An 18,070-nucleotide genomic window follows, 5' to 3' on the forward strand; every position below is an offset into this window, starting at 1 on the left:
GTATCGTCTGTTTACATTAATGGAAGAGGAAGAAAAGGTAAAAAAAGTCAAATATATTGAAGAAGATGAGCCTTGGGTATTGCTCTGTTGTCATTATTAAGTGGGGTGGAGAGACCAAGGAGTACTAGGATTAAAGGTTACCAACGGCTAGGTCAAAGGTTACATTACGAACCTAATTGTTCCTCTAAATGGTTGACTTTTCCTTGCAATGCGGGCAATCTATCACTTTCCACTGAGTGCTCTGGTGAGCTTGGGGGCGCTCCACCAGTAGCTGTTAGTTCATCCTTATGACTGCTCAAGTCGTGCAACTCCTCTTGTAAATGCTCGTTGTGAATCTCTAGATCCACCGTCTTCTTGCGAATTCGTTCATTTTCTTGTTTCAACAAACTGATTTGAGATTTTAGCTTCGCCTCTGCTCCTTTGCCTTTCACCTTCATCCCGTGGCCTATTGCATCGTCGTTCAACTTTTTGTAGGTCTTAACTTCGTCCTCTAACATGCTAATTATGATTTCGGTTTCCACAAGTCGCTTCCGGATTGCGAGGTTTTCTTCTTCTTTCTTTCGGAGGTATTTTTTTAGTTCAGTATCCTCTTTACTGTCTTCTGCATGTATAAGTCCAATAGTTGATAGTTCTTCATACTTGTAGAGCCGAGATGAAAGAATAGTAATTTCATTTTCGGCGTCAGATAAATGCTGTCTCAGTGTCTCCGCTTCTTCAATATGGCGCTGCACTTCTGCCGACCCTTTCCCTCCAGCACTGCCAGTACGATCTACAAAAAATGAAAAATAAAACATTGTGTTCAAATTACATACTCAAAAAAGAGAGATGCGTTATTTACAGGATAGTGCAGTGCTAGGGTTTTCCAGTAGAATAATCACGGAATGCAATTTCCCCACGAAATTACAGTTAAAATCCACTGCCAAGGGACTAAGTTGTCCACACACTCTTTCGAATCAAATCGACAGTAATGTTTTTATAGTCGCACGCAAGTCGCAAAACAGACATTACCAATACAAAACGCTATTTCTGATTTGGTATGCGAAAGAGATGTCGTCTTCGAGTAAGCGGCTCAAAACAGTAACATACAACTCAGTGGGAAATCGTTATGATAATGACACTGAAGAAATGAAAAGTTATTTGGATATATTATTATATATTATATAAACAGTGATTTCTTTTTAAAACTGCGTATCTGATGACTATGTTGCTTTACTTAAGGTAAGAACACTTCAGCGATTTCTAGTACACGGTGTATTCAGAATGAAGGAGTATACATCTATAAGGTAAACCACAAATGTGTGTGTGAATTCCATTATCTAAATTTCGTAATACTAGTAAAAGGAGTGTTAGTAACATCCACATTTATATCAATTTGCCATTACCGGAGGCTCTTGTAAACTGAGGACGCGCAATCTACTTTTGTAACCATGGAAACCGAAAGAGATACAAGAAAACGGAAAGAGTAGAGTCCTGGATTAAAGACGAACGTGGTCTTTCCGTCTAACAAACGGATGTAATATTATGAAAATGTCATGTCACTTGCTTTATTCTCTTGTCAGACAAAGCCTACAATCCATACATTTACGATAAGTGAAATTTGTGTAAACGCGAGAATCTTTGGTCGCATCGGAAGTAATTATGGGGAATTTTACCTAATATTGTGTACATCTTTCGGAATATAATCAGAGTTGAATTTTACATAATGTCAAGTTATATTCTTCATGGCAACAATAAAACAAGTCTTCGTAGAAGACACAGCCATCAAATATATTACTTTAAATGACTGAATGGCGACATGATTTAAGAGAAACTGGTGCATGGCAACAGATAGATACAACAAATTATCCTTGGTAGGTTTTGATAATTGACTCCGAATATCAAAGTCAAGGTCAAAGGTCAATGTCTTAAAATAAAGTTTGCACCTGATGATATTGGATAGACAAAATACATGAAAAAGAAAACAGAGGGGGAACAACACATTAATTAATTCAACTTGAATATCAAGGTGTATATAAATCAGCAAAATGTTCATTCGACAATTAAATTTTTAAGATATTATACAAATTAATTGATAATCTTTGCGACACAAATGATGACCACCATTTGACGATTCATCTCAAATCAATAAACATAAATATTCGCTGTAGTATCTCGTCTTTTTATCAAGTTTGAACGGTTAAAAATCCATCCAGGTGGTCGCACTGGTTTTACGGACAGACGGACGGAGTTCATTACTCTTACTCCTTCTGGATGGCGCCAGTTGCAGCTGATAGCCGTATAAATCAAGTGATCATTTTAGTGGAAATTTCTTTGAGAAATCAATTAACAATTGCTCATTAATTATCTTAACTGATGTTACGGAATAAATAAAATTGAAAATGTCACCATTTGTCTCCTCGCCCTTTTCATGACGTCATCAAGGTGACACATGTGCTATAAATAGACCTGGATGTGTTTAATGAGCCTACAGCATTAATAGATGAAGTTATCAATCAAGTGTGCAACAGCAGTCGTCCGTTCTCTCACAATAAAAGTTCACGTCATTAGGGAATAACCTATGTAATTTATAAGTCGTTCCAATCAGTCAGAAATCAAATGTATGGATAACATTTGCGAGTTGCATGGCAGTTTTCGCGCCAATTTGTTGCTAGCTGAAATTTGGTCATGAGCGACGAACTACCTTGAATTGATATCATGTCTCCAAAAGTGATGTTAGACGATGTCCAACTACTAAATAAATCTAGTACACGTAATTGATATGTCCATGGCATGTAGCCTAAAGTGCATTGCAGTATGCAAATTTTGACTTTTCCACGTGCGCGAGCAGACGACAATTTTCATGTAATTCTAAATTATTGACGTGCCTCGTTACATACACACTAATGTGGGATATAGACACCAGTTGACCCGTGAAGATGTGTATGTCTTTAGCAAGTATTCTCCAAATATGTAAAAATGCCTTATACAAATGGCTATCTATTTGATTAGTAAGGAAATGCCTCTCTTTGCATAATCCTATTTGCTTCAATTTAGCGTAATAAGACATAAGGTGTATTGTAATTAGAAGCCTCAAGGTAAGGAAAAACAAAAGTCATACGTCACACGACAAATAATTTTCCGCTATGTAATTACATCCCGCCCGGTATCGAATTCTTGATTTGCTGTGAGAGAAACTATAGATAATCAAATTAACGACCTTTGACCTTATTGATCAAATATTTTCTGTGAGGTATTTAAAGTGGTGAATAACTTAAATAAGTAGTGGTCAGAATTTGTAATAATATGACTCTTCCAACAAATGACAGTATCAAACTTACCGCCCGCAGTGACAGCCGAAACGCCACCTTTCCCAGAGGCTAATTGTAGCTCTTCATTCTTAGTCTCTAATTCGGACATCTTTCTGCGCATGACTGTGGCTTCTTGTTCCACCATCATCAGTTGTAATCGGAGTTCCGCTTCCTTTTCACTGATGTTACCCTTTTCTCCTTCTTTTCTGGGAGTCTCAAGCGTTCCAAAGTGCATTTTATACTTCTCAAGTTCAAATTCAAGGTTTTCTCTCTCATGTTCGATTTCTCCCAACTTTCGTCGCATGACGTTGGCCTCCTCTTCCACAAGCTGTAACTGGTGTTCAAGGTCACGTTCGCGTTCAGTTTTTTCATGTAACTCCGCCATCAATGCCGAGACATCGTATTCGATGCTGCCTTCCTGTTCCTGAAGTTTTTTCATCTTTCAAAGAAACACAAATACAGACATGTTAAAATCTGTGTAAGAAAAGTCAATTGTGCAAGGTGATGGATTAGTATTATACCATTTCACAGCATACATGACCAGTGATAAACATGGAAATTGTGCAATGTCATGGTGATAAGAGTACTGAACGTGTCCTATGTGCAACATGCTTAACCCTAGATGGAATCATAATTTAATATGAAATGCAACATTTAGACACAATGATAATGGCATGCAATATGGCTTTATAATACATTATACCGTTCATACGTTACACCTAAATGCAGTTTGCACAAATGAACACATCACACAGCAGACGACAATTTGCCATTTATACGATGATGCCAATGGCGCAACGTCCATGCTTTTAGAGCGATATTTCAAAACAAAACAAAACAAGTAATTATTTAGTTTGCCGCATGCGCAATGCTAGCTAGATGGGAAGGGATACCTTCCGGCGATGTTCTTCGTCCACTGCATCGTCCTGAATTTGACCCAATTTTCGTTTTAAAAGTTCGACCTTTTGAAAAGAAGAATTGAAGGCGTTATTAAACATAACATAATCAGATTAACTTATCTAACATTTGATGGATCTAACACCACTTCACCAACATGATATTAGGAATAGAGTAAATAAATAACACGAATGAAGTCACTGCATGACGTCATGGATGTCGTCAGCACTGAAAGGTAAGTATTAAGTTACTTGAAAATACACTTGTTACACATTTAAGACCCCGGATTATACCAACTGGACCACTTAGCTTACTGATGAAAGCTGTAAGAATATTTCCAAGTCCATGTTTACAGTTACGATGAAGGAAATTCATAAGAAACAACAATAATACATGAGAAAAAATAGTGTTTATATTTTTAAATCGTTAGTATGTAATGTAGACATTCAAGTACTGTGGAAGAAAGTAAAACACCGTTGTTTTAGAACCGTAGAGAATTTGTAAAACGATACATTTGTATTGATTCACACAACGCCAGGCTAAATTTAACCATAATCACATTTTGTAACATTTTATTACAATGGGAGTGATGGATTTGGGAAGTCATAGAACAGAGACATGGGACATAAACTGCGAAAATATAAATAAAATTGTTTACTTTGAAAGTTAAGGATTGCAAATGCGCATGTGTGGTTTGGAACGATACATTCCTACTATGATGACGCGAGGTGCATTAGTTCAATTACCCATCTTGCATAATTAATTAGATTGATAGTACCCCGTTATCTGAGCCGTAACTGTTACATGTTTACATCAAGGAGTGGAATGACCTTACTTGTTGTTTTCCTATAAATCGTCGTTTGAAGAGTCGGTCTATACAATAGAAGCTATGAAAGAAAGACAATTTTGACGTTGACCAGTAAATTTTCAAATTATTTTCGCTGCATGGCGACCAGTAACGGCGATACCCCTTTAAGAATTGTATTACAACATACATCTGTATCTGTGTTCTTTCAAACAAAACTACTTTACAAAAATAGGTATATTTTCAACTCTGATTACACGGAACGTTGCAAAGAAATGGCGCAGTCAGCCTCCACTTACTAGTAAGTAACGCCGAGCACGTTTCGAATAACTGCATTAAATTTGTTAAGTAGCTGATATTACGTTAGTATAACATTCACTATTACTATTGAGTTGTCAGAATTGATTGCGGTGATTGAGTATCCCCGTCACATACAACACTTATCTGTTACACCTACTACTAGATAGCGAACAATGGCTGCAAATATCACGTTAACACAACAAGCGTGCTGAAAGAACGGTACTTGATTATTTAATTGTCCAAATCCACCGTGTTGTGTTCTATGTTTAACGTCTTGATAATCACAAACCACAAGCGTGAGTGTTGTTGCACAGTAATTTCGCATTAGTGGATAATACGTATCACAACCACTGATCACACTGAAAGGATGGAAGCTTTTCAAAGGCATCATATATAATCTTTACACGTATTCTACAAGTTTTGGCACGACTCTTCACATGTATATATTATTTACTGATACAATATCTTTTTTATAAGCTTTCTAATAAACTAAAGATCCACATAGTATAAATCTAATATATCCAATATCATTAGACGAAACTTAACAAGACCAAAATATTACGTCTACAAATAAATAAACTTATAATAAAACTCAGAAATGGTTGTTGTTTTTCGAGGTAACTAAGAAAGAACTTAGTGCGATCAGGACGGACTTTCAAAATAGAACAGTAAATGTAATAACTTAAAATATCGATAACGAAACGGTGATAAAAATGTGTGAAGTTATTGGTGTGATAGAAAAGTTATTATAACTTATGAATGTGACTTTGTTAATTATTTGACAGGAAAAATAATGAGAAAAAGTTCAACTAGAACGAAACCATCTCTACCAATTCCACCACCCACCATCACTGTAAACTCAACAACAACAACAACAACAACAACAACAACAACAACAACAACAACAACAACATTAAAGAATTTTACAAGACTACGATTATAATCACAAAAGTAGGAAGGTTATTTCAGCCCAAGAGATAGATCACCCATATTTAAGATTACCGGTTGGAATTCACATATACTTACTTCCTTCCTACGTAGCTGCATGGAATGAAAACAAAGTGATATGTATTGTCAACAGGGGTATAATTATAGATGAACATACACATGAAAGCGACAAACATACATTGGCCATAAAACACTCAGGGACACACACACACACACACACACACACACACACACACACACACACACACACACACACACTCGCCATATTTGACTAAGAGGTAATTGCAATACTGACGGGGTAATTTTCAATGTTAACAGTTTTGTATTTTGACAATGTGACGTTCCAGACCTGACTAAATCCAACTAATTCGTGAACATTCAAAACGAATACAAAGGAATTGAAAACTTGTATAGGGATAGGAAAAGGAATGGGAAATTGGAATTTAAAAGGGAATGAGAACGGGAATGGACTGTGATTACAATTGCAGACACAATATATACGTTTGTAAACATACATATAACGTCTGTGGATGGATGAAAACATACACATACATACATACATACATACATACATACATACATACATACATACATACACACACACACACACACACACACACACAACGTAGTCATGGCAGGCAGGGTACGCATATTTAGTATTTGTTTAGTTTTTGTAGACGCCTAAATGCCAGCTATAACGGGATGAGTCTTCCAGGGTCAGGTTTGTTGACCAAAAATGATACTATACTACTCTAAATATTTTGGTATTTCGACCCATTCTGGCCCAACTTCCGAAAACAGAGACATACCCAAATAAATGTCAAAGTTTGCGAGAAACGTTAAAGAACATTTCCGTTTGCCATATTATATTACAATCTTACGACTGTTACGCTAGGACTATACACCACAGAATTCGAAATTCAAGTAAATTAGTATGGGATGTAGTGATTAGAAAACGTAAAATCCTAAATACACAGCGCTATAACTGAGACGTGTCAAGGCAGACGACAGAATAATTTGATTAAAAATCAAGACGTCGTCTGAAATGTGATAACCACAGCAAAATCGATATTCATTGAGAATCAGCTACACGTTTAATTTTGATGAAGAATGTACATGTAACGCATGATGAGATTTTGGCGACCGTCCAGGATAAGAAACTTGTATTAAACAGCGAAGGAAACGTTGATAGAAGGATAGATAAATGGATAAATGAATAAATATTCAAATATAGAAGTGTGTCGATAATATAAATCTACCACGATTAACACACGTGTGTGTATGATTGATTGTTTGTTTGTTTGTTTGTGTGTGTGTGTGTGTGTGTGTGTGTGTGTGTGTGTTTGTTTGTTTGTTTGTTTATTTGTTTATGACCTGGTGACATAATTAGTGTATGATGTCATTCATAGTTTATCTGGATCCATTAGGGAATTCCAATTCTGGATATATAAGGGAATTCCAATGTTGTGTTAATAATTCCACCATTATGTTCGGCAGAAAAAATGTCTGAAAACTGAAAAGATCTGGCGCGGATTTTTTTTTAAAATCCCTATTTGTTATGAGGTTGCAGGAGACCACGAAATGAATTGTTCTGTAGACAACTGTCCAACTATTTCGAGAACGTTCCACGTGCCCAGAAACGCATAAATCGCTGGTAAATGTAAAATATGCCTTCTGACGTATACTTGGCACGTTTATAAATAGAAAGCGACCTAGCTATACATAACGAATACATAGTGATTTCAAATTTAAACTGGTGCATCCTTTCGGGATACTAGTATATGGGTCAAACTAAAAGGTGTACTCCAAGCGACATTAGTTGTGTAAATATCACCTCGAAGGACCTATACTTACTTAGTGGTTCTTTATGCAATAGTCTTCCACATACATATCGCGAACTGTCATCTGAAGTGATTTATCAGTACTCTAGTTATAAAATTACATTATTGAAATATCTAGGCTTTGGGATAAACGTATAGACTTAGGAGAAAGTTCATTTTGTCATGGCCTTAAAGTTTGCTGACTCTGGGATCAATTATTGAAGATGATGTATATGGAGGCCACATGTGGCCAGGCTACTCTCTGACATTCCCTGGAAAATAACGAATTCCAGCTTAAATAATCAATCAGCTGGGATGTTCACACCCTTAATCTATGTTGTAAGATGTCTCAACATTTACATAAGAATTCTACTTGGACAATTTCTAGTGCGCGTGGCACGTCGTCTGCTTGCTGTCAGTGTGAGCAAACAAGGTGCGACACACTTAATAAAAATAATGGTTCTCGTCATGGAACTTCGAAATGAGGAATCGGTCAGTTAAGACAAGAGTAACCAAGCGATTAAAATACTTCTAGCATCTCAAGTTTGTGTTTCATTGTACTCCTATGAAGTTATAGAGATTTGAGAGAAATATTAGAGGGTCGAGGAAAATTTACTCTTTCATTTTTGAGCAGTGAGAGTTGTGAGAATATGAATGATAAACCACAAACATAGGAATAAGAAACTGTACATTTATTATGTGTGTCCCACACAAGGTCTTAAATTGATTTCCATGCAGGCTGGAGTTTGAAAATTAGCAGTAAGTAAGTGATATGTGAAAATACGTCCCTCTTCGACAAAATATGTGTATCTATCTAATATTGATATTTTACTTGCTTTATTTACTTATGTATTAACTCACATCGTAAAATCAGCCAAAAATGGCATTATTTCAGAACCGGTCAAATAAATGTCCACACTTGTAACGTTCAACACACAAATTTTAAGGAAAAAATATTCCCGGATGACAAATTCATATGGTTGGTTCTTTTTTATTTGTGTATGTTTGTTTGTAATGTAATACATAATGCAACCGGTTTAATATATGAGTAAATAACATGTATCAAAATTTAATATGGTGCAAGTGAATTTAAATAGAATATAGGGAGCCTATGCATGCCATCATACATGTTTTTTTAAAAATTTTATGATGCACCAGCGACTCATAGTTCATTTTGATAAAATAATCCCTCAATGAGCACCGAGGCGCTGATGGTGGCGTCACCGTGGTATAGTAAAGGAGTTGGAGTACTGCAATGGCCGTGTCGTCTCGCCTGAATGGTGAGCATTATTTGGTGTAATTACAGGGTTTTAAAAAACAGAGCACGATTCTAAACTTCTTCTGATTAGACAAGAAGTCTGGAACGAATGACAAAGATGTCCCTCGGGTGATCAATCACTGAGAGAACACGAACTACGGTATTGCGTAGTCACTTTAAATATGACACATTATATGATAGCTGATAGTTTGATGGAACGTGGTAAAAATATTTGCTTAGAATCATACACTAAACAACCCATCGTTTTCAAGATGTTGCAGAGATACAAGATGTAGGAAACAAGTAGAACAAAATATACGGAAGCACAAAGCAATGGATTATACCCACGATACACAGTTGGCTCTAGGATCTGGGAGGCAGTGTTGTTCGAGTCGCGTATTTATTCTGTATCCGAGTTTAAAACTTTTTTTAAAAATGGTCACTCGGTAAACGTGGAAATTCGACACTCTGCGACTTCTTTAGCAACAACTAAACCACGTACAAAAAGTACATACTCGATAATAACTTGTAACAATGCGACGAGGAATTCGAGTGCCAATTAGCGTCTTGGTAGATTCTGTGTATGTTCATTCACGTCTTTACAGGAACTGCATGGAATGACATCATTTTTCAATATTTTAGTGTTTGATGACGGCTGACGTCACGGTTCTGTGTTAATGGTGATATCAATTGTGTCATTTATCATCACGATAGACTGTTCATGTCTTTTGTTATTTACAGAGTAGTTGACAGTTTCCATTGATACAAAATATAAATTAACATCCGTCAAAGGCGACCAAGAGATGACGTCACCGGGGGAAAACTTAGTCTGAGTATCCGTGTTTTAGGGCTGTCATGGCGTGATGAATGAAAGGCGAATGTAAATATCCCTGTTTTACAGAGGTGTGTATGATAAACCTGACAACGCAGAGACTCATAGCGAACGAATTGCTAAGGCAGTGGAATTAATTTTCCAGTTTTTGACTAATTTGACAGGCAAAACTAATATGTAATGTGAAAATGTTAAGGATAGTATTGTTAGCCTCGGCATTTCAGAACTACATCTAAGTTTACACTACGATGTTCTTGTGTAAAATTTCAACAAAAATATTGCCTACAGATGTGAGGTCAAACGTATCACATCCAACAGTGGTGGTTCTGCATTCCTACATTTTCAAATCTAGGCCTGCAGGTCGACTCACTATGCAAGATTTCTTGACATCCATAAATCCAATCCATAAAGATTTTTTCAAAATATACCTTTAAATATCAATAGACACAAATGTTTAGCATGTTTGCATTTGATCAATTTTGGTGACCTTTCGGGGGAGGGGGAGGGGAAAGGAAATCCACGTCGCTTCACTTACTGAACATTAACATTTCGCAGTTCACTATATCATATAGCTAATAGGATGTTGACAGTGTAGAATAGCTGATTGAGCCACTAGGCAGGGATTTGCGTTTATATTTGACGACAGAAAACGGCATAATATTTTCTTTGGAATCAGAGATAAACCGAGCTTTGTAAATACCCATGTCATGCATAAAAGACATATCAGTATATATGACTTACTTAATACAAGAACAACATAATGTTGCATGGTCAAGATTCCCCTATAAATTGTGTTTGTTTGTCTTTAGCTACTAATACCCGAGGCACAAATAATTCTTTTCCTTGTATAGTATTACATTTATTTGAATATCATTATACTTTGCGCATGTCTTGTTGCGCAATTTTATCAGGAATGGAACTGAAGCGTGTTTGAATGATTCTAATCACACTCTGTCACGTATCAAGTTCTTGTACAGCCTGCTGGTAAGGTCAAAGGTTACGATGAATGATCAACATGGCGCCTATTGGTTACATTTGGTAGTTTTTGTTTTGGTGATATGTGTATGCTGCTCCTGTATGAATATGGAAGCACTTGGACAGATCGAACATATCCAACATTAGGAATTAAGAATTGGCAAATATACGATGAGTTTCGCGACTTAAATTTCGTTCATGTACACGAGGTTCATAGCTCGTCCAGATTACAAGATTCTTGGGGAAAACGAACGGGGAATGGGACAATTAATCCGATAATATGTACAGACCATTTTACTGTCTAAATTTAAAATACGTTAAACATTAACAATGCTATTTCTACCAACCATATTGGTCTTAAAATAGAAACACAGACAATGGTAAATCCGTATAGCCGTCTGCGTGTGCTGACCCCGGCGTGGCCTCGACAAAACACACACACAAACAAAACAAAATATCAAATAACATCACTTAAAAGGCGTGTGTTCATAGTGTTCGACAATCCATCACTTTAAAACCTGTGTGTAAAAGTAATATTATTAACAGGAGCCTACTGTTGGAGTTCTGACAAATAACGCGTGAGCATGGCCATCTGCCTCGTCTGTCTCTCTGCCTGTCTGGCTATTGATTTTGCATTAATTAACGAATTACTATGTTTGTTGCCTTGATATCGATGGTAGTATATAATTTATCAATGTATGTCAAGAACTGAATATCCGTGTATTCGTTGGTCAGTTCTGAAATACCTGTCACGACGTGTTTTTGTTGTAATGTTGAGTAGATTTTGTGTGATATAATGTTATCACATGTTTTGTCATGTCATTAACATTCATATAAAGACAATAAAGAGATATGCCCTGGCAGGGGTCATAAGGTCAAAATAGACATCTCCTGTTTTTCTGTCCCCTGATGATGTCTTCATCATCAACATTTCAAAATAAAATTGATGAATAACACATGTTAATCACGTGACGGGGTAGCAGATTGCATTCTGCATAGGAACTAAGCTAAAGTTTAATTCTCGAGTTACAGATAAAATGACTCCCGGCTATCGCCATGGTATATAAACATGAATATTAAATATCATAACTAAATGATAAAACATGAACCTTTATCAACTGCGCTCTGCTATCTCAATAAAAAAATATGTATGATTTATATATTAGGAGTCTCTGATGAAATTTGAATCAACGAACAGCTGCTGCTAAAGTCTTTTCTAGTTAACCTATGTTGACATTCTAAAAGAAAAAAAGAGTTCGTTTTATTCACGTAACGGTGAGAAGCTGTCATGAACAAGACAGAGACCCTCCACTGAACAAGACTAGTAGAGGAAATTAATCAAACATTTATCAAACTGTTTTCTGTCATTTTTTTGAACAAACACGTCCGCCTCAAATTTGACATCTCAACATCTGTAAATCATAAGGTCTGAAATTTCATTTCAAAATTAACGCTGTCCCTTCAAATGACGTTGAGCTACAACAACGATATAGATTGTCATTTTGCCAATCACACGGTGTAAACCTTGCTCCATGCATTGTATAACGCAATACCCATATATTATGTCCGTGTGTGTGTGTGTGTGGGGGGGGGGGGGGTTGCGGTATTTGGGGTTCTGTTTTCGTCATCGTCGTAAACGACTTCTTCTCACGGCAACACTACCTTATGCACACTACCTCAAAACACATGCATTGCTTGGCGAGAATGGTTTTCATTTTGTCAGATAATGAGCACAGGTGTTATCTCATTAAAGAAGAGGCAATGTCATCTCTTCATGAATAAATCTACAAAGCACGTAATTGAAACCTGGTGATATAAAAGCTATTACTAAAACAATATCTGTCGCATTTATTATATTAAGAAATGGTAAGATAGAATAAACGATTACTGAAATGACTTTCAATGTATGACTTATGGTATTGCTTTAGAACTGATGGCGATGAATTGTTGGACAACAGAAAATGGATCTAATCACGTGATTCGATGATGTTAGACGTCAACAGCTAGAATAGTAGTGATACAATGTATTGAACCTCCCTTTGTTGAGTTTGGTATTGATACAAGCCTACACAACAGTACGTTTCCAATAATTAGGCTATAATAATGAAATAACCATTGGCTTTTCACGATTCGACCAGCTAACGTCACTAGCTTTTAGACTTAATCCTAATGAAGACGATCTGTGTATAGTCGAAGCGTTTGTTATTTTATTAAGAGCCTATGCATTGTAGCCAGTTGTGTCTCCTTGTCTTGTGGTCATTATCAAACTCAACCCATTCTACAAAGACCTGGTTTCAAGTTGCTTTTTTTTTGGTCGTCATATGGTAACTGGGCTGATTCTTGTTTATATAGCCAACTCTAAATTATAACTCAGACTCTGTCATGCAGACGATACAGGTTTATGTTGTCAGTACAGATGATGACTGATTTGAAATGAGCTAAATAGATGTAGATGGAAATATAACAAATTGAATATATTCTAATTTGTTAACAGCGATTTCAATAATGTATGAGTTGAATGATTTATTATCTTCGAAGCCAATACATTTACACCAGACAGTGTTAGGACCCCATGAATATTTCAGGTCACAATTAAACGACTATCTTCCTTGAATATGAATATTAAATATGCATAATTAAGCCCATTCGTGTTGTTTGAGGTTATGATATTGATGTCCATGTACTGTCCGATATTTAATATATCTAGAAGAATTTTGCATGATATTTAGAGAAAATTGTGTGCTTCCTTGGCGTATTCATGTGATGTTGTGACAAGCTGCGGTGCCGTAAAACAGGTCGTGGTTTGCGACGATGTACCATGTTGTGTTCGCAGTGTGGAAGGACGAGCCGCCACTGTTAGCAGTAATGTTTCTCGTAAATGTCGTTAAAGCGAGCACTGTGAATTCAGCGAGTTAGCGCAATAGCTTTCGCCTCCGTTCTTCACACTAGTGACTAATTCCGTTGGATGGGAATCGAATGCGACATGCAAGGCTTCAATTTATATAAATGTTTTCACAGTTTGTTGCGTTCTCGAAAGGAAAGGTGACAAGTTAAAAGTATTAAAAGGAAATACATCTCCATGAAAATCTGTCTATTATACAATTCAAACTCAGCAGTATAAACTAGTTCTGTCCCTTGATACTTCTCCAGTCTACTACTCCGAGAATCGTGTTTCTAAGTACATGGATTTTCCACCTACGCGTTCACATCTTATGTATAGTCAAAATTACACACTTTCTTTAACACGTTCCGACAAAATGACATAATTCAATAGGTGTAGCCTTAATTTGATTTGTAATAGTTGTCAAGAAAGCAATCTGATATTAAACAAACCTATTTCATTGCAGATATATTAAAATTCCTAAACTAATAACATGCGATTGTAAAAATAATACATACATAAAATACTATCGTCGGTTCCATTATTGCATTTAAAATTTGCAATAATAATGGAGCACGGAGTTGAAAATTATACACTGTTACCTAGGGACATTGTAAATAGCTGTAACAACAAATATATATAGTAATCGCACTCCTCATTTTCTGTAATGTATATTTTTCAAACTCTGCAGGGAGAAAATGGATTTGGCGATTCAGGTGTGCACTCTCTACTTGGGGTATTGCCTCTAGTTATGAAATATTAATGTCGTCTAATGATTACAATTTTGTTATGTATATTTATTCAAGCCTTCCAGGCAATAACATTTGTAGAAGTGGATAGTATAATTTAGACAGGGAACACGTACGAAGTTTTAACTTCGTTGTCAGTAAACCTGCTTTGTATATATTCGTATCATCATATAGTATACAACAGACTGTCTCTGTACTTTCACTCCAAGTATTTCCGTGTCATCACCTCCCCTCACCTCCTTCACCTTAGATTATGATTCGTATTCTCCTGGGAATTCTCAAATGAAATCCGATTACATATCAACATACGAACCACCACACGGATGCATCCAAACACACAGCAATCCGTCAGCGCATTATTTTATCCTGCAGCGAAACGTACTGTGCTGTAGTATCGCAGTCGCAGCACGATTTATCTTTAGCGGGTAAGGAAAAACTTCGCGCACTGTCACGAGAACATTATACTTCGGTGTCATTATCACTCGGATAAAAGAAAAGTACTACCGCTTAAATTTAATCTTGGTGATTATGTTTGCTCTGAAAGTTGTAAAATGACGAACATTTTTGCATCCAAATGCTACTTCTCGGTTAACAATCCGTGGATTCCGTTGAGACTATTGAAACCAACAATAGGTATGCATGTAATGGTGGTTTGCATCCACGTGTTTATTAACGGGTTACTGAGCTGTTGTTTTCACGCATCGACGAACAGGGTTTATTTAGGTTCAGTTTATCCGAACCGCTGATAAACCGCTACCGGTGATGGATTAGTGGTACTTGACGTACTACACACGTAATATTCAAACTATTGACCTTTTCACCTTGTTGGTTTGTGCCAAGATTTGCAAACAGCATGGAGGACACAGTATATTTCGATTTCATTATCCGTGGAATAGAAATATGTTTTGGCTTACAGATGCACAACAATGAAATTATTTTGAGCATACGTTTCACTAGAATTAATGTATTTTCACTTACAGATAGCGAGAGGAGAAGGACACACAGTAGAAGTTAACGAAATTGCATACGTCATCAATTATTTGAATATTATTAGAAACTAAAACATCGACAGTTTGATGATAAATTGCAATCAGTTAAAACCGTTAGTGATTATTAATATTTTGTTTGGGCTACAATACATGTAGCATATCACATGTACTGAACGCAGCATTACAGTAGGTCGAATTCACGCTTCAGTTCAGGCAGCCATCTTTAGTGTGTGTGTGCATTTTGTAAAATTCAACTTTTGGCACAGTGGCAATCAGGTCCACATAAAACCACTTCTAGTCCGGTCGATACTAAAAATGTCACCAAATTTGGCAACTATCTAATATGACGATTATCATTGACTTATAACCCAGGGTATGAAAGGTCTGTCTAACCATAAACGTGTAGGGTCTATGGTCTACCAAGGTTAAAGATCAAACGCTACGCTATACATCAGTTGAGTTGGAGATGTGATATGTGGTGACGAAGAAAATCAACACATATTCCTACAACATAACAGTACGATTGTTCAATTGCCTTACAGCTGTTATATCAATGTTGTTTACAACCACATTTCGGTCTAGGGTCAGGGTAGTGTATGTGTAAGTGACTTGTATGACGGAAATAGAACTTAAATATTTATGACATTCTCTCTCTCCCTCTCTCCCTCCCTCTCTCCCTCTCTCCCTCTCTCCCTCCCCCCCCCCCCTCTCTCTCTCTCTCTCTCTCTCTCTCTCTGGGGTAAACAGTGCTCAATACATATCTATGTCTATACATAATATCTATGTATAGATATCACGACTCAAATATAGATATATATACATACATACATTTTTGTATATGGATGTATTCATGTAAGTTATATTTATATTTTTTTCATGATTCAATGCATATCTTTGACATAAATAAGTATCACATTACTATGAAAGTATTTTGTTCGCGATACCACTTTATATCATCGACGGTGGCCATTTTGTCATTCCTTGTATTCCAAACTGTAATATACCGACGACTTACGTCCTGAATTAACACAGGTATATCACGTCCTGTAATCCTTGTTTGGTATTTAAAGAAAGACGTATGTTATTACAACAGTTACCTACATCCAGGGACTAAACGGAAACCCTGTGAAGCGTTTTAATAAGTATATCACACTCGTATAGTCGATCGATACATCAATCAATGAAGTCAAAGCCCTGGCTTTAATCACTACGTACAGATGTGTTCACCGTCGTTTACACCTCTACTGTGTACAGGTTTTTTTCTTACTAACAAAAGGGAGAAGAGACGTGAATGGCCAGACTTCATGCAATCACGATTTTCAAGGACATTTTCGTATCAGAGTTATTTACCGTACATGAAGAATTGCCTGTCTTGCCCGAGGCAATTAGATCTCTAATTTCGAATATGTGCAATTTACCGAGCACCGTGCTTTGCGTAATCGATTGTCCTTATATGCTGATATCACGACTCAAATTTAGAGTACTGTACACATATATTGGTGTATTTTACCTGACTGAGCTTGTCAGTGCAAATGAAGTCCGAGTTTCTGAGATCATGTAAGGCGTACCTCGCATATTTTAAAAGAAAGTTGCGAAATATACGTGCAAGACTGGGAAAACGAGGTAAAGAAACGGGGGTTGGGGGAGTTGGAAGAAAAAATCAAATGATGAAAACAAGAAGAGGAAGAAGAGAAATAGAGGAATGGCGATAAGGTGAAAGCTGATGATAGTGATGACATTAAAACTGGCGTTGACATTAATGACGTCATTCATAGTGATAACAATGGATGACATTACAAATATGGTAATGCCAAATTTGATGATGATCATGATGATGCCGATGATGATAAGGATGATGATGATGCTGCTGCTGCTGCTGCTGCTGCTGCTGATGATGATGATGATGATGATGATGATGAAGATGAAGATGATGATGATGATGATGATGATGATGATGATGATGATGATGATGATGACGATGACGATGACGATGACGATGACGACGACGACTACAACGGCATGGTTGTATTAATTATGAAAGATGTCTTAGAAAATGAATTTGATGCTAACTAAAGTTGAAATTATGAAATATATATAATTTGAACGGTTTAGTACAATGGTGTATGTTGGTTAGTGTAAAAACATTGGAGGTAATATACAGTATCAGTTGTGACAGTGGGGAGTCACTGGATATTCAATCTATTGTCAATAATAATCTTTTCATTGGACGTTGTTTTAATATCTAATTATTTCGGTCGTTGGAATGACTCCAAGTTGATCCCGTTAACCACGAGGTCCCGTCCTATAAAATTTCAACTAATAACCTAAC

At 36.5% G+C, this 18,070-nt stretch overlaps 1 protein-coding gene across 8 annotated transcripts in view; it reads right to left on the reverse strand.

Annotated features, from left to right (window-relative positions):
* The window catches only part of LOC144444563 (uncharacterized), a 63,274-nt gene that overhangs the window by 35,368 nt on the left and 9,836 nt on the right, over positions 1–18,070 (reverse strand). For 6 of the 8 annotated variants that reach the window (XM_078134029.1, XM_078134033.1, XM_078134034.1 and 3 more), the window contains exons 2-5: positions 6,316–6,330; positions 4,181–4,249; positions 3,318–3,726; positions 173–769 (exon numbers count right to left, since the gene is read on the reverse strand). In XM_078134029.1, coding sequence (XP_077990155.1) covers positions 173–769; positions 3,318–3,726; positions 4,181–4,249; positions 6,316–6,330 — 1,090 coding nt within the window. The remainder of the gene's footprint in view (positions 1–172; positions 770–3,317; positions 3,727–4,180; positions 4,250–6,315; positions 6,331–18,070) is intronic. The other 2 variants (XM_078134028.1, XM_078134030.1) reach the window with 2 other exon arrangements.

Source organism: Glandiceps talaboti, chromosome 13, assembly GCF_964340395.1.
Source record: "Glandiceps talaboti chromosome 13, keGlaTala1.1, whole genome shotgun sequence".
NCBI classification, from domain to species: domain Eukaryota; kingdom Metazoa; phylum Hemichordata; class Enteropneusta; family Spengelidae; genus Glandiceps; species Glandiceps talaboti.